Source organism: Patella vulgata, chromosome 1, assembly GCF_932274485.2.
Source record: "Patella vulgata chromosome 1, xgPatVulg1.2, whole genome shotgun sequence".
Taxonomy (NCBI): Eukaryota; Metazoa; Mollusca; class Gastropoda; family Patellidae; genus Patella; species Patella vulgata.
In genome coordinates, this window is record NC_065879.2 from 31,141,834 (window position 1) to 31,167,380 (window position 25,547).

The 25,547-nt window shown below is 33.9% G+C and overlaps 2 protein-coding genes across 2 annotated transcripts; one reads left to right on the forward strand and one right to left on the reverse strand.

Annotated features, from left to right (window-relative positions):
• Positions 1-1,430: 1,430 nt before the first annotated feature.
• LOC126810679 (eEF1A lysine and N-terminal methyltransferase) lies at positions 1,431-12,006 on the forward strand. Its single transcript, XM_056098562.1, has 12 exons — positions 1,431-1,641; positions 3,565-3,790; positions 5,830-6,038; positions 6,562-6,673; positions 6,969-7,087; positions 7,491-7,625; positions 8,074-8,260; positions 8,607-8,787; positions 9,803-9,940; positions 11,233-11,309; positions 11,520-11,655; positions 11,942-12,006. Exons 1-12 carry the CDS (start codon positions 1,550-1,552, stop codon positions 12,004-12,006), a joined length of 1,677 nt encoding a protein of 558 aa, XP_055954537.1. The 5' UTR covers positions 1,431-1,549.
• Positions 12,007-13,620: 1,614 nt separating this feature from the next.
• On the reverse strand, positions 13,621-24,455 carry LOC126820838 (DBH-like monooxygenase protein 1). The gene is made up of 11 exons (XM_050548975.2): positions 24,262-24,455; positions 23,757-23,903; positions 23,001-23,171; positions 22,668-22,751; positions 22,041-22,223; positions 21,233-21,335; positions 19,140-19,306; positions 17,291-17,476; positions 16,858-16,917; positions 14,724-14,981; positions 13,621-13,841 (listed from the first exon to the last, which is right to left on the reverse strand). Exons 1-11 carry the CDS (start codon positions 24,316-24,318, stop codon positions 13,755-13,757), a joined length of 1,503 nt encoding a protein of 500 aa, XP_050404932.2. The 5' UTR covers positions 24,319-24,455; the 3' UTR covers positions 13,621-13,754.
• Positions 24,456-25,547: the final 1,092 nt, after the last annotated feature.

Here is a 25,547-nt window from a genome sequence, read left to right on the forward strand (position 1 = left end):
TACATGTAACATCTTTAAAGTAAGATAATTTTATACTATTATGCCTAATTAAACTTACAGGGGCCAATGTAATGGTGCAACTATGGCCTAACTCCAAATATTCACGTTAAAAATAATGAAGCCTTGTTTTTATCCGACATACACCGTCATACATCTCCCATCTAAAAATGGCGTTCCCAGTAACAATAATCAATCGTCGTTTTGATGAAAAATATTATCAATTTTGCTTACTGAGGCCCGATGTGATTTGCGTTGGGATTTGCTACGTGGAACTATACTAAACAGCACAAAAACCACCCCCCCCCCCCCAAAAAAAAAAAACAACCGTCAGTACGATTTCATAATCAGAGAGGCACTTTAATCTGCTGTAGAAAGTCCCGAGTAACTCTGGCAGTGTTGACACGGGCGTTGTCATGCTGGGAAACGTTGTTTCGATGACGTGCGAAATGTGGTATCACGTGGGGTCTGAGAGCTTGATCGATGTAGCGCACTGCTGTGATGCCGCCTCCTCTCCCTGGACCAAGATTTTAGAACACCACAGGACCCACTCTCTGGTTCAGGCCGATTCCACACCAAACCATTATGCTTGGACCTGCCCATGAGTCTCGTTCCATGACACATTGGTCAGAATAACGCTGGTCACGTCGACGCCATATTCTGGCCCTGCCGTCTGCAGTTGATACGCAATACCGACTCTCATCTGTGAACAGAACAGTTCTTCATTGCCTGTGTCGCCAGTTCTGGTCGAGTCTTCCAATCGCCTGGTTGAGTGGTTCCTCTGAGCTGTCGTGAGTCGTGGCATGCTGTTGACGTTGTAGAGTGAATGATTCAACCGGGTATGGGGGTGCATTTTATAGGGCTGGTCCCGGTGAACAGCACGTGCAGCGTGAGTTACATGAAAATCATGGAGAACACATTACCATCTCAGAAGTCAGGTTGCGTTTTTGAGAACATTTCCTAGGCTCAATTCTGTATTTGGGAAGGAGCCTTATATAAGGTAAAGTTGGAGATGTGGTCACAAATATACAATAAAAAACATTTGGCAAGTTTTATGCAATGCGTCTATTCAGAGTAACATACCAACCTGAAGTTTCTTTTGCTGCTTAGTATGTATAGCATCATCTCTTATCTCAAAACACGGAGTGTTGAGAGGTGAGGTTTGTTATCTAGCTTTTCTTGGGCACTTAGTAGCCTATCGCCTGACTTCTCAAAGAAAACAATTTTGGTTGTACTTTTGTTTCTTCGAATGAATGGATTTTGCCGTTCATATATAGCCCGTAATAATACGTAAACTAGCAGTTGATTCCATTGGGAATTGGGATGGAAATCGAGAGATTGGGTAAATGAATGTGGTCTGAATCCTTAGTAATTTACGGAGGAGTTGCTCGCGCCGGAATATCTATATATATATATATATATAGACGGCGCTGAAAAAAAGATGTCAGCGCCCACATAGAAAAACATGCAATGTCAATATTTTGTTATTCGAATGCCTTTTAAAACGATTTAGGTTTACAGTAACGAAGTCGAAAAGAAAAAGTTGGTTAGAATGGACCTGTTACCAAAATGTCACACAGAGTTTGATTCTCCAGAATATTGGGACAAGTTTTTCAAGAGACGTGGTTCTAAAACCTTTGAATGGTATGTCATATATTTGTTTATTACATTTATGATTTCCTGAGTGTCGTACTGATAGAATCTACCGACCTAGTTTAGCTCCGAACGTAGGTCTGATTACACTCGTCCTGTACGTTCAGGAACCGTCCTATAAAAAAAATCAGCCCCCAGTCAATTTTAATTTTAGTGAGAAAATAAGACCTTGCTTAACTCGCTAGAGTCAGTACAATGTATGTGCAACACAATATGCTGTTAAAAACTACGCCCCCTTCTGCTTTACATAGTTCAGGCGTTCGCAGAGATTGACACACGACCGTTTAGAAGTAAAAAGTTGCCCAGTAAAATTGACTGGATTCAATAGGACGGTTCCTGGCGCACAGGGCGAGTGTAATGAGACCTACGCTCAGAGCTGAACTAATACCGACCCTAGAGTAATGTGTAGTTAAAGAGTTGTTATCGGTAGGTTCCTACAGGATAGATACTAAACACAAATTAGGGAGCCACCTAAGTGCCTGTGGTGGCTCAGTCACTGTAGTGAGTCTAAGAGTCAAGACGTTGGCTCTTTAACCTGGAGATCCCATCTTCAATTACGGACGGTGTAGGCCTAGAAAGTCCATCAGGATTTCCTGTATAACACAACACAGTTTTATGAATAACAATCATCATTATTATATACACTCGACGTTTCGACAAGATTTCACTGGTCGTTATTTCTAGTGTTCTTCCCCCTTGTCAGTCTAAATATGCGAAAGTATTATATAAGCTTACTCTTCAAAAAAAGTAGGGGATATTCAGAAAAAATACAAAACTGAGGAAATGCACGACTGTTTTTATTAGAGGTAACCAGTGTAATGAGTGTATGTTAATAACAGACCAATTGCCTACACATGAACATAAACAGTTCATATGGGCGGCTTAACTGACGGTCCCATTTCACTCGCAAAGAGATACATTTTTCATTTTTGTCTTAATAATGAGTAATTGCTCCACCAATCCTCAGACATTCAGCAATTCGTCGTGGCATGCTCCTAATCAACCGTCCAATCACGATTTGGGGCAATCTGACCCACTCCTCTTGCAGTGCCATGGCCAATTCTTACAGTCTTGTCGGTTGACATTGACGTCGACGAACACATCTCCCGATCAAATTAAATGTAACACACTAAAGCAAAGATACACTAAACAGTAAATCTTATGCAAGAACCGATAGGAAAGCAAACATGGATAGGATAAACCAGCAAGCGGCAGTTTTCATCAAAGCGGCAGTGTTAAATTTGACAATGAACCCCTTCCACGTTCACATGCAGCTCAGTGATTCTGTTGAGGCAATAAGTTCTTCATCTGTGAACATACTCTCAGGTAGGATTATATGCTTAATTGTATGCAGAAGTGTAATAAATGACAATAATCAATCGTTGTTTTGAAGAAAAAATTGACAGTTTTGCTTATTGAAGTACCATACTATCTGATTTGCATCGTACTTTGCCAGGTGAATCTATATAGTACCATCTCTTATCTCAAAACACGAGGGTTGAGAGATGAGGTTTCTTATCTAGAACATACCTACTTCACCTCACATTTTCCTGTTTGATTAGATTAACTGCCACATCTCCATACTGATGTTTAATATAATCTTTGAATGGCATTAAGAGATTAAACGTAATATAACACAACACAGTTTTATGGATAACAATCACTATTATTATATACACATGTTTCGACAAGATTTCACTGATCGTTATTTCGAGTGTGGTTCCCGCTTGTTAGTTGACCAGGGTGGGATGTAAAACTGCAGGCAAATTTAGTTCTGCATATTGCCTTTTTAAGTGCTCTTATTGAGTAGATCATTTTCGTGGCAAATGTAGGAATTTATTAAATAATTTTGACTGTTTAGATCTTTGATATTTTTTAACATTTATTTTAATTGTTACTTTATATATTGACCAGGTATGGAGAATATCCACAACTATGTGGTGTGTTGCATAAATATATTAAAATTAAAGATAAAATTTTGGTTGTGGGGTGTGGTAATTCACAACTTAGTGCAGATCTATATGATGTCGGAATTACCAACTTGGTTAACATTGATGTTAGTGATGTTGTCATTCGTCAAATGACTGACAAGAATAAAGAGAGATCAAAAATGTCATTTGTGAAAATGGATGTTACTCAGGTATAACATTAATTCACAGCTTAACATTTATATAAATCTATTGAGAATGGCCACAAGTTTGACTGACAGATCTTCAATAAAAATATCAGCTGATAATTGACGAGACATTGGCAGAGGGCATCTGCTGATCGTCAATTAAGAATTGTAACTATAACCTTATAGATGATATTTTGCAACTTAGTAATATATAAGATACATATAGATCTTACTTAATATAATACGGTCCATGGTCTTACTGACTAAAGTGTGAAATAATCTTGACTTTGTTGTTGTAAGATGCTAGTTGTCAAATGATCCCCTTGTTCGTGTGGCCTTAAGATATGTTGATTCTGAAATTCATTCTATTATATTATGCATTACAAATTATTAGAATAACTTAACATTTTAAATATCCAAGATATTTTACAAATAATGTAATTCTGTGATACACTTTCAAATAAAGGATAAATTGAATTTCCAATAGCATCTTGGATAGAATACAGCATGTCAGAAAAATTTATGTGTCTGCGCAGCCACCAACAGGACGATTTACCCAATACCACCTCTATATCACCACATACTACAACATAATGATGCATAATGGCCATATCATTTGATTTTTTTTTCGAAAATAGAGAGTTACATTGCGGAAAATGTACTTCAAATGTGATACCAATTTCTGGCTGTTCCATTTGCCTCTCTGTATCACCCAAAACAAGCAAATAATAACCCAATACTACCAAATACTTATCAAATACTACTCAATATTATCAAATAACAACCTTATATTGTCAAATAACAGCTCATTAGTATAATTACTGGAACTGGAACAAATAATTGATAATTTGCAGAAAATTCAAATGCAGTTATCTCCCTTTTCAACTGATGAATAAATTTTAGATTGCTATTCAGATTAATCATCTTCTTTGGCTTTGAAGTTGGTTTCCAAGACAACAAACTACTTCAACCCCTCCATGGGTATCGTCAAGCAGTGGCTATAACAAAAAGTTATTACAGATCAGATGTCCCGGATATAGTTATCGTTTTCATTGAGGTTATATTATTCAATATTACACTTTAAAAGCATAATTTTATCAACACATGTACAGAAGAATAGACAAATATTACACCTTTTAAAGCATATCAAATATATAAAATAAAATATAAGAGTTTCAAAAGAAGTTTAAAAAAAATGTAAACTATTAAATCATTGCATATTTACTTAATGGTCGATGGTTTCTTTTAAAATTAACGAAATTGCACATGTTCATTACAAGTGTGTAATGCTCTACACGTATATAAATTCTACCTGACTTAAAAATTAATCAACGGGATTAAAATTGTTGATTGGGTATCGGGTTTTGTTTTGTTTGATCATAAAAGAAATCAACAGAGATGTAAATGTTTAAGCAGAATAGTGAAAGGGAGACTTTACGTCAAAATTGTTTATGGCCATCCATCTTATATAATAATACAGTAGTTAGCGATTTTTGATTTAACGATACATAATGATTGAAATATACACAACAAAATACTTGTTTTAACTTCGTTGTTTTGGAAAACAACTGCAAAGCCAAAAAAGATGATGAACCTGCATGAGTAGCAATCTAAAATCTATTTATCGATTGCATAGGGAGATAACTAGGTAAACATTTCAATTTTCTGCAAAATATCGAATAGTCGTTGCATTAATTACACTAATGTGCTGTTGTTGACAATATTAAGTTGTTATTTGATCATATTGAGTAGTATTTGATGAGAATTTGGTAGTATTGGGTTATTATTTGCTTGTTTTGGGTGATATAGGGAGGCAAATGGAACAGCCAAACATCGGCATCACATTTGAAGTACATTTCCCGAATATAACTTTCTATTTTTGAAAAGAATTAAATGATATGTCCATTTTGCATCATTATGTTGTAGTATGTGGTGGTATTGGGTAGTATTAGGTAAATCATCCCACACCGCAGCTACTTGGATGAAATTTTAGCACTATAATAATGCGATGGCAGAGATGATGATAGTGGAAATCAATATGTTATAATTTTCTATTTATATAGATGCCATGTGAAGAAGGTGAATTTTCTGTAGTTTTAGATAAAGGCACTTTAGATGCATTAATGGTCAGTACAGAAGCTGAGGTTGTTGATAATATTAATAAGATGTTTAGTGAGATTATGAGAGTATTAAAACTAGGTGGAAGATATATCTGTATCAGTTTATTACAAGATCATATCCTCAAAAAATTACTTTCATATTTTACTGACAGGTAATTTAAAGTTCCTTATAGTATTTACACTTACATTATATCTGCCATATATTTAACATTAAGCATTATTCGGAAATAGATATTTTGACTGTAGTTTAAAATACTCAAAAGATTAAATTTCAAATTAAATGGTTGTCTGACTGATATATGTTTGTGTGGAATATAGATACTGTCTGCGATATCACCTCGGTGGAAGCGGACGTAAAATACAACTAACTAACAACAACAACAACATATAGATACTGTTTGATTATGAGCAACATGGTAGAATATAAATTGTGATGGGGCAGTATATTTATAATTCTGTATTTCCAGTTCAATTATTAAATGCCATTGAAACAATTTAAGCTATGTGTGTTGCCTTGGAGATGAATAAGTTTCAGGAATTGAGAGACTAAAGGGAGATAATTCCATTTGAACACCCCTAGTGTTCTGACTAATTTAGACAGATATTTTTATTTACGTATCTGTAACTATGTTTACATCATGAATAACTAATTTACATGTATTTTATTTATTTTAGTGGTTGGCCAATCAGAATCCATCGTATAAATACAGAGAGTACATCTGAGTTTCAACTGCCAGTGTTTGCCGTCGTTTGTACAAAGTTTAAAAAAATAGAAGGCATGAAACAGGTGTGTAGTCTGGAGTGGTTTTTAGGCCTCTGCTCAGTAGGCTGTTTGAATTAAATATCCTTTTGTTTTTTGTTCCATATTTGAGTTGCAGTCAACTACTTAACTTTGCCACGACTTGTGATTTTCTGTTTTTTGTGTATGGTTCTCCTGCACTTACGACCTCTTTAAAAAATTGCTTCAAAAGAAACTGGAATTTGTATTGTGACTTTCAGTCTTTTTGATTAAATAATATCAAACTTTCATCATTCAATTGAATTATTATACAGAATTTTATGCTATGTTTTTTTTATTTTAGATATTAGAAGTTTCTACATTTGAGAGTAAAATAGAGAGGCTAGAAACAGTTGAAGGTTTAACTAAGGTAGTTAAAGAAATGCAGTATTATGGCATATTAAGAGAACAACTAAGCAATAAGTGAGTTTTAGAAAATTAACATTTTACAATATATAGGCTACACTACATATATCTAAATTCATGATATTGTTAAAAGGACTATTACTTACTTACATACTATTATAATTAAGTTATAAAAGTATACTGACTTAATTCTATTACCAGTCCATTTTTCAATGCTAGTTGTAGCTTATGATTTCCTGTACCGTACTGTAGTTGTTCATATTGTCAACAAATTATTTCAACTTACATATAGATTCAGTTCCCTCTCATAAACAAACTGAATACACCATGTGTTTGTAAAGTGCCCCTGAACATGTTATATGAAAGGGCGCACTATAAATATGCTGTAATAATAATAATAATAATTATGCATTTTTTCTGCACTGCTTATTAAAATGTATGATTTTAATTTTGTTTTCAGTTCTATGAGTGATCATCAACTATCGCTATCTTTATATAATGAACTAGCTAACACACCAAGATATACACTATTTATAGTAGATAGTACTCAACAATATTCAAAAAAATTTGCTATATTTATAGTTCCACAAGGCAGGTCAGTAACTTACACAGATATATATTTATTTCAATAAAAGTAGAATAATTAGTGGACCCTTGTCAGATTTTCACTATTTCCCCATTCCCTATAGTGCAAGTTTCTTAGACAGTCTGTTTAAAAATGGCAGAAAGGGAGGACTTTGAATACGACTAATTATCCAAATATTAGAGTAGAATGACAAAACTGGAAGTGATAGACAGTTCATTGTTCTTCTAAAAGACTCTGAGCAGTTGAGTTTTAGAGCCAGTTTTTATAGCCTATGCTTCAATTTTATAGCATAAGAGAAAATTAACAACAACTTTTATATCAAATGACAAAAAATACATTTTGTAGAAATTTAGTCCGAATTAGAAATCAGATGTATATTTTGTGGAACAAACTCAGCAAACTAATACATGCATAACAATAATGTATAAAATCACTCTATACATTAATTTATTTTCAGAGAAACTGATTGGTTATTTAGTACGGATAAAGGAAGACTGCAGTTATCAGATAGTGCTGGTTATCAACGATTGGTTGTAGTTACACTAGATAGAAATCATTCATATAATGATATAGACAGTATACAGTCAGAGTTATCTGGAAAAGTCATGGAGTTAGCCCCCCCTTCTTACAAATCTGGTACAAAGGTAAGCACTATATAATATGGAGCTATAATATGTTCTGATTATGTTGGTTTGAAAATTAATGAAAATATTTAATATCTGGTAACATGTATAATTAATGTGAACTTGTCAAAAATCAAGATGATACTGGTTTTAGTCCAGGAATTGCCCTAACATGACAATATGCTACCCAAATGCTGCTAAAACTAGCCTACTTACCACACCAATAAGTATATGTATCAGTAAATTGTTTCACGCTGAAGATAAAATTCTAATGACACAGATTCATGCCACGTTTAGGTTGATAATGTTGGTATTGATTATCGTAGATGCTTGATTTTAGTCAACAAGCCATGTATTATATTTGTAGGTACCGTTCTTATCAATAGGAGGTGATATAGGTCAACGTAATATCAGACAGAGATATATTAGTGATATAAGCGGTGAATGTATTGTAGAAGATGTAACTACTGATCAGGCAGAAACATTCAGGCGCCTTATATTTTTAAGCAATGAGAATCTCATACAGTCTGAAGCCCGTTTAGTTGAAGGTACGAAATTATGTGAAGATCCATTAATTGTTCAAAATTTACTATTAACCCTTTGGATATATTCCAGAGTAATCCAAACATTCCTTTAACCCTATGCATGACATATATTGCATTCTATTATATTTATGATAAGAGTAAAACATCGGAATGAGAGAAAGAGAGAAATGGGGTTCAACGTCCACTTGACACAGACTAGGTCATTTCCGGACTAACATATATTTGCTTGTTCATAGGGGTCTGTAGCAGTGGGAGGAAACCAGAGAAAACCCATGAGGCTGGACAGACAAGGTATCAAAACCACGCCCCCAACCCCCACCCACCCCATTTTAGCGGTCTGTGTAACAATGGTGAGAGAGAGAAAGGGTGTTAAACATCTACTCAACACCATCCAGGTCTTATCAAGTCTAACTTTGGGTATATTCATTAAATATTTTGTGCACATGGTTGTTTGGAAAGACCTGGAACTGAAATAGAGTACCTGTTGCAAACTCACAAGGTTAGGCAGGTGAAGATCTCTTGGTAAATTAGATATGGGTAAGAAGCTTCAGGTTTAATGGTTTGAGATCGAATAAGTTGAAAATAATTTAGATATTACTTAAAGGGACAATAACACTCTTGCTGGCTTGAAAGCTCCAGAAAATAAATAATATCTCCATCTAAGTACTAGATGATTAAGTGTCCTACCTGTTGTGTAAATTATCCATTACATCCTATTTTACTTGTCCAGAGTGTTCGAAAATATTTTTAAATCAAAGTTTCATTTGAAAAGGTTTACGTTAGACGTTTCAACGCATTATTTTGAATTTTTCAAAATTTTTAAATAAGGTGTGTTAAGATGAAATTTGTATCATCAATTAATTGAAATAATCTAAAATAGTACAATTTGTTGACCAGAATAAAGATTGGGAAATATTATTCAGTTACAACAAGAGTGGTATTGAGCCTTTAAATACCAGGTGGGATGGATTTAAAGATACATTTATTTTCAATGGAAAATTCGATACTATTTTTTCAGCAAGTGCTATAAAAAGTAAAAAGAGGAATAAATCAAAATGTGATGAAATGGTAATTGACAACAGTTATCTAGCTTGTCAACATCATCTTACAATGATTGGTGGATTAGCTTTTTTGCCAAATATAGATGATAACAAGGGTGAGTCAAAACTTCTTTGTTAATGTGAAATACAATTATTAAATATCTAAGTTTCCTTACTGCGGCACTGAGAAATGCTTTTTTTTTCTTGGACACAGAGTTGTGCTTGACACCTTGCCTTTCCTTGCAAAATGAAACAAAAATTTAACTCATCTTTGTACTGTTAACTGTGTTATATTATTACACAACCTAGTACTGCATGTTAATTGTCCCCCGCCTTTCGAAGAAAGCAGGGGACTATTAAAATGGGTTCGTCCGTCTGTCCGCCTGTCTGTCCGTCACACTTTTTGGGACACAATAACTCTCCTTCTAATTGAGCTAGAATGTTCAAACTTGGTGTAGGTGTTTATTAGGTCAATGCCTTGATGGAGTTCAAAGATGAGCATTTTCTGCTTAGGGTAAGCAGAGATAAGCAATTTGATTGGTTGATGCTTTGGGACACGATAACTTTAGTTTTTATTAAGTGAGAGTGATGAAACTTGGTGTATAGTTTCATTACATCAATACCTTGACTTAGTTCGATAATGAACATTGTTTGCTCAGGGTAAGTAGAGCAATAAGCAATTTGATTGGCCGAGACTTTGGAACACAATAAGCTCTCTTTCTAATTGTGTTAGAATGTTCACACTTGGTGTAGGTGTCTATTAGGTGAATGTCTTGATGGAGTTTGAAGATGAGCATTTTCTGCTTACGGTAAGCAGAGATAAGCAATCTGATTGGTTGATGCTTTGGGACATGATAACTTTGGTTATAATTAAGTGAGAGTGATGAAACTCTGAGTATAGATTCATCTTATCATTACCTTGACTAAGTTCGATAATGAGAATTTTCTGCTTAGGCTAAGGAGCGATAAGCAATTGGGTAGAATGTTTAAACTTGATGTAGTTGTTCATTAGGTGAATATCTTGACTGAGTTCAATGATTAACATTTTGAGCTAAAGCTAAGCAGAGCTAAGCAATTTCATTGGTTGATGCTTTGGGACAAGATATCTTTGATTCTATCTGATAGAGAGTGATGAAACTTAGGGTATAGTTAATAATCAGTTTGATTGTTTGATACTTTTGAAAAAAATAAAAAAATAATTGTGCAATTAATTAATATGTGTCATCTATTTATTTTGGGATTTCGGCAGGGGACATCAGCCTCACTGTTGGCTTGTTAATAGTATTTTCTGAGTTATACTATTACACAACCTAGTGCTACATGTTTATTAACAATATTTACTGTGTTATATTATTATACAACCTAGTGCTACATGTTTAATAATATTTACTGTGTTATATTATTACAGAACCTAGTGCTACATGTTTAATAATAGGTTTAGGTGGTGGTGCTTTACCATGTTTTCTACATCAACATTTAACTAAGGTAAATATTTCTTCTTTCATATATTCTTAGAAAGAATCCATTTAATTGTACCTTATTCTCATGGACTATGCACAAATCCTGCCTGTTCAGATTATGATGGGGTTTATGTATAACTTATGTAAGAAATTCGCAACCAAAAGATGCTTGACTGTAAACATTGTGAAATGTGAGTCATGGAGTATATATTTATATAAGTATTTATATTTACAGACTAATATAGATGTAGTAGATATAGATCCTACTATTGTCGATATTGCTAGACAATGGTTTGGTTTTAAAGATGGCGATAATCTTAAAGTACATGTAGATAATGGTATAGACTTTATTAAGACAGCTTGTGATGAGGGTAGGTTGATAGCCATTATAATTTCATTTTTATGACCCATAGTGATCCAGTAAGATTCAGCACATACTGCCTTGTATATGTCATAACTTGTATAGAGTTTATTGAGGTAGCCATACAATTCGATATTTTATAAATAAATCTTTTATAGCTTCAGTTATTCATTTCATTAACATAATAATATTTGTTTATAGTATACTATCTATATGTGTGTATATTATATAGATAAGGAATATCGATAACAAAGTTTATTTATTATAGTATATCTATATTTATGTATATTATACAGGTAAGAAATATGATGTAATAATGTTTGTTTATAGTATACTATCTATATGTGTGTATATTATATAGATAAGGAATATCGAAAAAGTTTATTTATAGTATATCTATATTTATGTATATTATATAGGTAAGAAATATGATGTAATAATGTTTGATATTGATAGTAAAGACGCAACTGTAGGATTGACCTGTCCACCAGCAGTGTTTTTAGAAAAAGATTTCTTACTGAAAGTCTCAGCTCTTCTTTCAACATTAGGTATGTTATATTCATTCTGTAATATCTTAATATAGACAAATCTGTGTAGGACCAGAGGGATTGTGTCCGACATTGTCTGTGACAGGTGACATATTTCCAGGCTTGTCTAATGTACAATTTAAAAACAATAATTGGGATGAAGAATCCTTTCTTTGAACTGATACACACTCTCCCAAGTGACTGTTATCTGTGACTAGAAGTGCTTCTTCTTCCCTTTAAAAGATGAGGATAACTGCACAACAAAACACAGACAGGAGAAAACATACAGCAGAGACAGTAAAAATAGATACACATTCCTAGAGAAGATAAAACTCATAAAATAATTAAAGAAAACATCTGTAGTTGTGGTTAATTCATTATAAAAATTAGATTCATAGACTACAGTCCATAGGTTATTATAAAGTTGTTTGGGGCTGAGATGTCTCTGGGTGTTGCAGGTATAATCCCTGTGTTGACAAAGAAGGTTTCTTTCATAATTTCTGGCATGGTGTATTTATCAGTGGTGTATGACGGAGCGCCTGGCAAGGAACAATGTCTAGTCATTCTTCAGGACAAATAAAGAGGCTGTGTACACATTGGCGTGCATGTAAAATAAACCTTGAGAGTTGGAATTCAAAATAAGCAGTAGTACCGCCGTCTGGACAAAATTTCATCATAGCACACAGCATGGCATACACCCATCTTCATTAGACTAAATGGAGCGGAAAAGTAGAATTTTTAACGCCATTTCATTTTGTGTTGATAGTTTCTTTGATTTATTTTTAGGTATTTTTGTGTTAAATCTGGTTTGTAGAGATGAAGAATTAAAGAAAGAGTTAATGACGCGTATTAAAACAGTTTTTACTTCTGTATATCATGTGAATATTGACGACGAAGTTAACGATATTGTCTTCGGACTTAATCTAGAAAGTGATGCTGTGTGTCCTTCAGATAAGTTTATTAAAACAGTTCAAGAAAATGTTGGGACTTTGAATAGGTTTATTAAACGTAATGCTACCAAAAAATCTGAAATAAACTTGTTGGATGCCATGGAAAAGTTAAAAGTAGGCTAAAGATCTCATCTGTTTTCTTACTGGAATAAAATATATTTTGTAGGTTTTTCGTTTATTTCTTTGTACATACATAAAAGAAGTAATGTTTGGGATCATTGAATCAAGTGCTGCCACATCCACTAATGTCTTTGTGATAGTTGTGTTCATGCTGTTGATTGTCATTTACAGTATTTTGAATCACTTGCAAACTTAAATATTGTGAAAGCACTTTATTCATTTTTAATAGAGAAATAATTGTAACATTTCAATTAAACATATGAAAAATATATATTAATATAAAAATTTCAGTGCACTATTTATATTGCAAAAAACATCAACACATATTTTTTGAGATTATTTAAGATCACGAGGCATGTGATGCATTTAAAAAATTGGTCATCTTTTAACTTCAACAGTTATTAACAATTAATTAATTCAGTTGTTTAGTTCAGTTGTAGATCACACAATGCAAGGTTTAAGTTCAAAGTCCGTTTCCATGTACATCAATTCCATCCTTTATTCTCCAGAGATTAACCAATTAAGACCTTCTCGGAACAAACATCTTTGGGAACATATTTCTTTGATATGGTAGGTGGAGCACCCTCTGTTCTCTGATACTGAACAAGGAAAGGAAATAATGAAATAACTACGGATGTTTCTTGATATTTTAAAATTTGAAGATGCATTATGTAAGATTTAAAGGGACAATAACACCTTTGCTGGCTTGACAGCTCCAGTAAATAAATATTAACCTTATTCTAAGTATTAGATGTTTAAGTGTCCTACCTGTTGTGTAAATTATCCATTACATCCTATTTTACTTGTCCAGAGGGTTCGAAAATATTTTTAAATCCAAGTCACATTTGAAAAGGTTTACATTAGGCTTTTCAAATCATTTAGTTGAATTTTTCCAATTTTTTAAATTAGGTGTGTTAAGATGAAATTTGTATCATCAATTAATTGGAATACTGTAATAGTACAATTTGTTGACCAGAATAAAGATTGGGACATATTATTCTGTTACAAGAAGACTGGTATTGAGCCTTTAAATAAATAGCTGATCGTTTTTAGTGTAATTGTTAGAAAATAGAGAATGAAATACAGCCTTTTTATCATCTCTGAAAAACTGTCAGCATTGTTAAAGCTTTTTTGAATGCACACTTTAATATAAGCCACAATGTGAGCCAATCGTTGACAGTACCAGATTTATCTATAAGCTTGCTAGGCTCAAGTATAGGGCTCAAGATCTGCCATAAGTCTTTCTTATACACACCGTAAACATCCGTCATTATCCTCGGATTTGCTGGAAAATGTGTTAAAATACACTTTCATCATCTTCTAGATGTAAGGGTTGGGGATTGAAAGGGGTCTCACAAATGGAATAGTCTGGGGCTTCTTTTCATCTAAATCCAGCACTAATCGCCAATGGAATGTCACAGCAAGAAATTGACAATGAAAAATCATTAAAGTGTGAGTGGACTTTTTAAGCCAATACTTACCGAGGAATAGCCTTCTTTGCCTATACATGTGTAATAGTGACGTGATTGTTGAGTGGATTGTGAAAATTGATCTTGGATTGTTTTATTGGTCCAGTCCATAGTTCCAAGATCTTTAATCATCTTACGAACGTTTTCATTATTTGGTCCATTTTTCAGATACATGTCGTATATAGGTAAGCTCGAACACTGTCCTATATCAACACGTGGATAGTACATCAAAAATACTAAACACATCTCTTCATTGGTTGACAAACCTCCCTGTGGGAAACAATGTAAAAAAAAAAATATTTAAGAATTAGTTAACAGAATAGTTGTAACTGATTCCATCAGCAAAATTGGCAACCAGAAAAAAAAGGTACTATAACTGAATCGATCTGAAAAAAAATGACAACCAGAAAATGGTACTAAAATTTTAACTCTCAGAATTACCAGGAATAAAACTCAGGACATTCTGGTTGTGATTTCAGTGTACACTTGCCATGTGACAATCTCTTGCCCAAAATAACTAGAGAGAAGGCTTTGATATCCACTTGACACACACCAGGTCAGTTCTAGATCGAAACCGTGTCACTTGACTCAATTACAGACCTTATAATCTAAAGTGTATATGTCAGACCACTCAACTCACCATTAAAATTACAAAGGGTTTAACAAAAACATGCCTTCCCACAGCAAAAACTGTGATTTGATGATATTTTTGAGATAAAACATATTAAACTAATATATTTATCAAAAGTTTGCTCAAATCCGTCTCAAAACATTTTAATTAGGAAACTGCACCAAGCCGTAGAAATCTATTATAAACATCTGTGTCTGTCACGTGACTTCAAGTCCCTCGCTGTCTCATAATAGATATCTATTCTATCGACACCATGAAAGGGTATCTACATCATTCGAACAGGCAAGCCAATGGGCTGTCAGTAATACCCTTACATTTTCCCCGGCGGACGTCCCATGGGTGTTTTTATACGCCCACGTTTTCATGTGGACGTATTATGCCGCCGCCCCTGTCCACAATTTGTTTGTCGACACTCTACAAGTCACAATTTATATCCGATTTTGACGAAACTTGAGATATAGGTCTGTCTCCCAATGATCTCGGTTCCTTTCGATATTGGCATGTATCGGACCATAACTTCATGGATTATGGCCCCTGATTTTACGAAAATAGTGTAAAAGTATTTAAGACCAAGATTGTGGAGTGGACACTCTAAAAGTCACACTTTTTATCCTATTTTGATGAAACTTGAAATATGTTTATAATCCAAAGATCATGGTTCCTGTTGATATTTGCGTATATCGGGTCGTAACTTCCTGGATTATGACCCCTGTTTGTACGAAAATCACGTTTTTGGCTTGTGAACCCTCTAGAGGTCACAATTTTTTTTATCCAATTTTAAAAAACGTTTCAATTTATCACCGTTACAACTAATGACGATTAAGTTCCAATTTCGTGAAAATCGGACCAAAACTGCCTGACAAAATGGCGGCTCCTTGTACGCAAATAGTGTAAAAGTATGTTATACCAAGGTTGTGGACCCTCTAGAAGTCACAATTGTTATCAGATTTTGATGAAACTTAAAATATATGCTTATGTTCAAACAATCTAGGTTTCTGTCGTTATTTGCGCATATCAGACCGTAACTTCCTGGATTATGGCCGCTGGTTGTACGAAGAATCGTGTTTTTTAGCTTGCGGATTCTCTAGGCCACAATTTTTTATCCGATTTTGAAAACCGTTTTAATATATCACCATTACGACAAAATGGCCCCTCTTTGTAGGCGAATTGTGTAAAAGTATGTAATACAAAGGTTGTGGACCCTCTAGAGGTCACAATTTTTATCCGATTTTGATGAAACTGAAAATATATCTTTATGTCCCAAAGATCTCAGCCTCTTTAGATATTGGCACACTTCAGACCACAACTTTCTGGATTATGGGCCCTGATTTTACGAAAAATCGCTTTTGTTTTTAGCTTCTCTATCCATCTCTTGCAAAATGTGGGCGTATCTTGCCTGGCAAGCTCTGGTTCAGACTGGGTGTTTGTATTTTCCATATATAAACATGTACATGTACACCATAAATACTTTGGTAGGAATGTATCTTTAAGGGTATAAACTTAGATAATACTTACGAGTGTAACAGTAGATTTATCATCAGATTTATATCTACATTCAGTTTCTATAATGTCACCCTGTAATTATAATAATCAATAAAATATTCACAATATAAAACATTTACAGTTTACCAGTAGTTTGACAAGGACTGCAGCCTGCCATTAAAAAAAATAAAATACTATACAAATCATAGACATAGTGGTTTTCAACACTCGCTCCTGCAAAATGTATTTTGATTTATTAGTAATTATTTGATTAAATTCGACAGATAGTGCCTCGTAAAAACCTTATACTGAAAATAATGGATTTCCAGATTTTTGGCCATCTCCACCCTTAAAAGCCTCTGCCTAATACAGTTATGGATAAGTGTACTTTATTGTGTGGGTAAAATTATTGTATCTGGCATTTTAATATTTCTAAAATATAAATTATAACATTTCATTTACTCACTGGTTTGATAACGACCTCCTTACTCAACAGACGTGATTCTTGATAATCAAAATCATAATTTTCATCATCTGCAATAACAGTTTCTACACCATTTCTGATAATACGTGATCTAACAGCTTCACCCAACAGGTGTGAGTGTGGAAATATACCAAATACCTTGACACCCTCAGGATGATCTTTAAAAGCCTGAATAACACATTTAAATATTAATTTGTTTTAATACAATTAAATATACATTATTTAAGAGCTAAATCTGTCTATTGCTGGACTTTATTTTGCTTCAAATGTTATATAAACTATTCTTTACAGATTTATTCACCTGACAAGTCTATAACCAACACACCGGACAATCGAATGACCAAGATTTAAATGGATTAGAACTCCCGCAGAATTTGAAAATTTAACGATATAATGGATAAGTACCGTGACTACGATAATGAACAATCTACGGACGCTACATCTTGTCAAAACACACGGTCTGTCATTGAGTTAACTGGCGGGGTTTCGATTCCCCGGTTGTACGTGACAAGGAGTAGGGTCGCCTGTCCAACCTCGTGGGTTTTCTCCGGTTTCCTCCCACTGCTAAAGACCCCTACGCTCAAGCGAATTGTTTAAATAAAAAATTGAACCATGTGTTAGTCCCGAAATAACCTAGTTTGTGTCGAGTGGACGTTAAACCCCATTTCTCGCTCTCTATCTCGTTCTTGTCAAAACTTTAAACATTGCTAACTTCGCTCAGACTGAAGTAATTTGAATGAAATTTTCAATATTGATTTCAATATCTATAAACTATTATAGCAAGAAAGGTCAGCTCATTATCTGAATTTTACACAGTGTATCTTTAAAAGTCAGTGTACATTGGTAGCTTGGAAGATTTGAGGATATCTATTTCAAGTTAAAATATTGACATCCATACAGTACGGTTAGTAATATGCCACTATGATTTTTCAAAGATAGTCTAGGCTTGTATATTCCAGAAGTAATGGTAAAGAGCATTTTCAAATAAATGCATCGTCTGTAACTACTATCTAAAGCAGTGGTTCTCAACCCTCTTTTGCCAACGGCACACCTTGGAACACGTGAAAACATAGAGGTACACCTGGCTAAATATATATGAAAAATATTTGAATTTTGCAAAATAAAAACATGGCAAGTCATACGACATACAACTGTAGACAGGGACAAGTTAGACACGTATAATGACTCGAACTAAATAAAGAAAAACACAGCTATGAACTTATCAGTAGACACCAGTGAATACTCAATATTATCATGTGGTTTTTCGCATTTTCTTAGTGTGCCGTTCAAAATTCTGCGGCACACATAGGAAGATCTCGCGGCACACTGGTTAAGAATCACTGATCCAAAGTGACTCTGATCAATCTATAATTAATATGCCTTTGGTATTCGTGCAATTCAAAACATAATATTATTTATACGAGAAACTGTTTCAATGGCATTTAGTAATTAAACTAGGGTACACAGGTCACAATTCTATGGAATACAATTACTGCTTTTTACTGAGCGACGTTTCGACTAGGCTTCTCGAAAAGTAAAAAGCAGTAATTGTATTCCATAGAATTGTGACCTGTATATTTATACGAGACTATGATATTTTGTTTTCGTACATAATACCAGAAAATATAATTTTACGTCCCATCCTCCAGTCTCTGTGTATATTAAAAATGATAATCGGTTGCAATTAAAATATTTTTTTCTAAATTGATAAAATTTGGGTGTTGCTATTGTTACTACTGTAAATGTTGGGACTTGTGATTGTTTCATACAAATACATGAAATGAAATTGTTTTTTTTTTGGCACCAACTAGGACACAGAATACAAACATACCCTGTTAGTACAATCAACGCCACAGTAACCAGTAGATAAGAAGCTGGCATAACCTGGTGGTATCATTTGCAAGGAGTCTACAGCAACTCCGGTCTGCATTATATCGCCATCAAATTTTCTTAGTGTAGGTGTAAAGTACATCCTTAATCCAGAACTATCAACAACATCTAAACAATTCAAATATAACAAGCCAACAGTGAGGCTGATGTCCCCCGCCGAAATCCCAAAATAAATAGATGACACGTTAATTAATCGCACATTTATTTTTTTCAAAAGTATCGAGCAATCAAATTATACACTAAGTTTCAGCACTCTCTATCAGATAGAATCAAAGTTATCTTGTCCCAAAGCATCGACCAATGTTAATAATTGAACTCAGCCATGACATGACAGCAGAAAATACTCATTATCAAACTTAGTCAAGGTAATGATATAATAAAGCTATACACCAAGTGTCCTCACTCTCACTTAATTAGATCTAAAGTTATCGTGTCCCAAAGCATCAACCAATCAAATTGCTTATCCCTGCTTACTCTAAGCAAAAAATTCTCATCTTCACACTCCATCAAGGCATTCACCTAATAGCCACCTATGCCAAGTGTGAACATTCTAACTCAACTAGAATGAGAGTTATTGTGTTCTAAAGTCTCGACCAATCAAATTGCTTATCTCTGCTTAACCTAAGCACAAAATGCTCATCTTCGAACTCCATCAAGACATTAACCTAATAAACACCTACACCAAGTTTGAACATTCTAGCTCAATTAGAAAAGGAGTTAATGTGTTCCAAAGTCTCGGCCAATCAAATTGCTTATCGCTCTGCTTACCCTAAGCAGAAAATGCTCATTATCGAGACTTAGTCAAGGTATTGATATAATAAAGCTATACACCAAGTGTCCTCACTCTCCCTTTTAATTAGAACTAAAGTTATCAGGTCCCAAAGCATCAACCAATCAAATTGCTTATCTCTGCTTACCCTAAGCGGAAAATGCTCATCTTCGAACTCCATCAAGGCATTGACCTAATCAACACATACACCAAGTTTGAACATTCTAGCTCAATTAGGAAGAGAGTTATCGTGCCCCAAAGTATCAACCAATCAAATTGCTTATCTCTGCTTACCCTAAGCAGCAAATGCTCATCTTCGAACTCCATCAAGGCATTGACCTAATCAACACATACACCAAGTTTGAACATTCTAGCTCAATTAAAAGTTATCGTGTCCCAAAGCATCAACCAATCAAATTGCTTATCTCTGCTTACCCTAAGCGGAAAATGCTCATCTTCGAACTCCATCAAGGCATTGACCTAATAAACACATACACCAAGTTTGAACATTCTAGCCCAATTAGGAAGAGAGTTATCGTGTCCCAAAGCATCAACCAATCAAATTGCTTATCTCTGCTTACCCTAAGCGGAAAATGCTCATCTTCGAACTCCATCAAGGCATTGACCTAATAAACACATACACCAAGTTTGAACATTCTAGCTCAATTAGGAAGAGAGTTATTGTGTTCCAAAAAGTGTGACGGACAGACAGACGGACAGACAGACGGACAGACAGACAGACGGACGAACCCATTTTAATAGTCCCCTGCTTTCTTCGAAAGGCGGGGGACAATAAACTTTAATCTATAACTATCCATCGAAACGTCGCTTTAATTGAAATAGTAATTGTGTTCCTTTATATGTTTTTGTGTTTATTATAGCATAATTATTAACAAATCTAAATTTTAATCTACAGCATAACTATTAACAAATCTAAATTTTAATTAATTATTAACAAATCTAAATAAATTTAGCATAACTATTAACAAATCTAAATTTTAGTCTACAGCATAACTATTAACAAATCTAAATTTTAGTCTACAGCATAACTATTAACATCTCTAAATTTTAGTCTACAGCATAACTATAAACAAATCTAAACTTTAATCTACAGCACAACTATAAACAAATCTAAATAACTATAAACAAATCTAAATAATTTTAACCTAAGCATATCCATTAAAAATTAAACTATAAACACCTAAATACGTCATCAGTCAACAGCGTGTTTTATAATTGTTTTATAATAGTACTATGTAGTCTACCTGATAAATATGTAGGATTATTATAATGTGTCTCTAGTACAAATACACCACTGTCTGTACTTTCACCTATAGGCATACCAACATCATCAGGGAAATAGAATGGCTGTAATAGACAAAACATTCATAATCATAATAATAATATTGAGAAGAATCAAAATTTGAGCGAACTGCTGCATAATATAGCGGAACGGATGGAAATAAATCTCAAGGTAATGCTAAGATGAACTGTCACACCAACTACCCCCACCACACACAAAAAAATAACATTTATACCTTAAATAAACAATAATAACAAGTACCACCATATTATGAACCAAGAACCGAGCATGATGTGTTGGAATTTTGACGCCATGTTAAAAATCTAAATCCGTCAAACGATTCACAATTATCCAAGGAATAAGCAGGCCAAGCTTTGTGTCGATTGTACTTCGAAGAGCGTCGCCCCCAAGCAGGTTTGGTGTGAGCGCTTGTGGCCCAGTTCCTAACCCAAAATCCAATATTATGTGTGCTATCCCCAAAAGACCGTTCAGTTGCGTCTGTATCACGTTTTTCCGACCTGGTTTCCTCGTGTCAGTGGTGCAGAGTGGAGGGTCTGACAACGTAAAAGATCCCTTGGCAGAGAAGGCCGTAGCGCCGCAGTCCGGGCAAATTTTCCGTCATAGCACACTTTATGGCGTAGGCCCGTCTTCATTAGCCCAGTCGGAACAGAACAATAGGGCGTTAAACCCCATTTCATTTCATTTCATTTCGTTTCTGTGTCACATTAATAGTGATCGGTTCTTTTCATAGAAAATTTATAAAAACTCACTCCGCCACCAACAGCCCAGGCCAACATAATAGCTCGACATTCATTTAATTCGCGAGGTGCATCTTCATAGCACTCATATTCCATATTAATAAATTTATCAGCATATTGTTTCGATGGTGGACAATGGTAAACTAATATATGGTGTACTACCCCTTCGTTACCTTTCTGTAGAATTGGTTCAAACTATTCAAAATTGTAAAAAGAAATATAAGATTATTAAACGTTCACAAATTTTAATAACTAAAGTGTTTATAATACACACAAGAAATGTTTTTCGTTATTATCAAGATGTAGCTATTACATAGGGAAATATTTGTTCATTAAATTTTGTTTGGATCACATATTGGTATCAATATCTTCGTATTGGAGAATTGTTGATTTGAGATCATATATATTACTTTATCCTTACCCTTGAGATTATATTCTCTACATGTATATAAAAAAAAGAAAATTTATTCATTTACGATCATATAATTAGTGCCTGCTTAGTAAGCATTACAGGCATGTATTAAAATATGATCTAAATGAAAACTTATTTCACTTATGTAAGCAGTGATGCCTTTAATGTAATGAAAATAGGGTACATTTTTCAACAGTTTGTATCGAAATATTATTCATTGGACTTACCATCACCATGTGATTTTTACCACCAATATCTGGTAATTTAAATGATGTACAATGGTAATAGGTCAAACGTGCTGGTAAATGAAACTGGAAACCGGAATGTAACAGTGTTTTAAATAGGCGGAAAATAGTTCATTCAAGAAATATTTTAAAACATATTTGATGATAACTTCCCCTTATAGATCATTAAAGTTTGCAAGTTTTAACAAATTTCAATCTTTAAAACTTAAGAAGTTTATATTTAAAATATTATAGGTCCTATCGAATGTAGATAAATTAAAATTTGAAATATGTAAATCTTCAAAAGTTGCGAAAAAAACCTTTTAGTTTATTTACCTGTTTGTTAAGAAAGTCAAAATGTTTGGCATCGGCAGGGAGATGTCTATGCTGTGTAGGACTCAGTAACAGAAGATTTCTAGCACCTCTATTGGTACCATGGTAAGATAAACCAGTTTCATGTATAGGATCTTCAGAATTCCAGGCATAAATAACTTTAGTTGTACCATCCTAAAATTACAAATACACACATACGTTTCATTTACTTAATTCCACTAAATGAACGAATTGCTGCGCAGTTTCGTGATAGCTTTGTTTGGCTCTTTATATACATCAAATATAAAGTATTTGGCACCAGCGGTTACTGATCAGTTATGTTCATTTAAAGTTGCAATTGCAAATTTTCAAGTTATATAAGTTATATTTTTAAAATGTATTAAAATAAAGCCTTAAAATAGATGGTATCCATAAACAGTCCTACCTTGTTAAAGAATAATCCTATTAATCCTATAATTCGCTATTGCCAGCTGAGAAATTGGCAAAAATATCATTTTTAACTTCAAATTCCAACTTTGGAAAATGGCTGCCCCATGTTGTCAATAGCAAAACAGGGGAGGTAATTGTGTTGTTATTCCCTGTGTCATAGTTTTTTGATGGTGGGAATTAATGCCCATGATCGTATAATAGTGATTTGATAACCTATTGAGCAAAAGACATAGAAATAATTATGTTTTGACTTTCTTAGAAAATTTGAAATTCTCGCTTTAAATAACTTTTCTCTGATTTTCTTAAAGCAACGGTTATTGCCATACAAACCTCAATGGAGATATCTTCGGAGTCACACAACAGAATCTTCCTTACAAACTTCAATATAGTTTTACCATTTTCTTCTTTTCCAAATATAAGGAACCAGTCTTGAGATTGGTCAATGATGGGTTCGTAATGTCCAATAGTGTGACGATCCTAAATGATAACAGTAACACAATGATATAACATTATTCAAATAAAGAAAACAAACTCGAGCTTAACTTTGAAATATTTTAAATAATTTGTGTGTAGCTACATGTAATCCGAAGAGTTGAGAATACAAAATGATGCGTCTTAGACCCATGGATTAGCCCCGAACAACTTGAAATTGAATGTTCAGCTCTATAAGTCTTACGTGTGCTTTGTGAAATGAGACCCTGAAAAGAGTTTAGAGGAGAGAAAATAAAAATCAAGTTTATAGCGCCGTGGTAGAGAGTATGCAATTTTAATATAAATGACCTTTTTAGCTGGAAATTCTACGTCTACCATTTTGTGAGAGTACGAAAATACTTACAGTAAAATATGTTTTGCCATCTTTAACCCAGCCTACAACCACGTCTGCTGGAAACATCTTACCATGGGCAGATAGTCCTAATCCAACATATCCCAGAGTTTGAACATGGGCCTCGAAGGTGATGTGGGTTTCATTGTATTTCCAGAACAGCTCAAAGATACCATTATCATCCAAAATTTCATGATTGGAAAACTGTTCAGATGGTGTAGATGTGGCGTGAAGCACATCATGTGATGGCGGCGGTAAGGCTGATGTTGTCAAAAGACAAACACCACACAATACAAATAATCTATAACAAAACAAACACCACATAATACAAATAATCTATAATGATATAAACACCACATAATACAAATAATCTATAACGATACAAACACCACATAATACAAATAATCTATAACGATACAAACACCACATAATACAAATAATCTATAACGATACAAACACCACATAATACAATAAGCTATAACTAAAACAAACAACAAAAATAATACAAACACAAGTATAAACAAAGACAGAAAAGAAAACTCTATAGTTCGTTATAAATACCTTTGTCCACAAACAAAATGACAGACACTATAAAATAATTCGTTATACAGGGATTTGCCCAAAATGACAGACACTAAGAGTTCGTTATAAAGGATTTGCCCACTTCATTGAATAAAGATGCTCTCGAGGGATACTTGACGTTACCTCACCAACGTACTGCACACTTTTATTACCGCACACATACAAAAAGCAGCTAGATCGGGTATTATCTATATGCTGCTCTATGCGAACGTTTATATGCAATTAAAACTGATCTTATCTCATCTCTCCTATTCGTAAAAATGTGTGATGATAAAACCATACTATCTATACTGCAGGCGAATTCTATGATTGTTCTGCTGAATGATAATCAAAAGTCCATTCCATTGAGAAGTGATATCAAGTGTGCACGGCACCATTACTAATTATCGCTCATGGGAACAATGTTTTGGATCGAGATTTCAGAAGCCGAAGCAACTGATACTTTAAGATAACACAAAACATGAAAACTATAATTTTTAAGCATATATACTTACATGCTGTCCATTTTGTATGAATGCAAGACTGCAATCTAAGGATTCAAGAGAATTGATTTAAGTATATATAGGTTTTTAAAATCATATCAGTTTGATACATTACCATGTTATAATGAATCATGTGAATATCTCAGAAGACCTGATATTGTTGCTATCTTATCTCTATAGTATTGCTTCACATATGGTCATAAACATTTTTATTTTTGATATGGTTGCCAAGAA

Coding starts and splice junctions, on each gene's coding strand:
- LOC126820838 (XM_050548975.2), bottom strand. CDS start 24,318: ATGTTTCCAGCAGACGTGGTTGTAGGCTGGGTTAAAGATGGCAAAACA. Junction 21,336..22,040: donor CCTGGGCTGTTGGTGGCGGA/GTGAGTTTTTAT, acceptor TGTCTATTACAG/CCATTCTATTTCCCTGATGA. Junction 19,307..21,232: donor TAATCCTACATATTTATCAG/GTAGACTACATA, acceptor TGAATTGTTTAG/ATGTTGTTGATAGTTCTGGA.
- LOC126810679 (XM_056098562.1), top strand. CDS start 1,550: ATGGACCTGTTACCAAAATGTCACACAGAGTTTGATTCTCCAGAATAT. Junction 8,261..8,606: donor CTTACAAATCTGGTACAAAG/GTAAGCACTATA, acceptor TTATATTTGTAG/GTACCGTTCTTATCAATAGG. Junction 11,656..11,941: donor TAAGACAGCTTGTGATGAGG/GTAGGTTGATAG, acceptor TATATTATACAG/GTAAGAAATATGATGTAATA.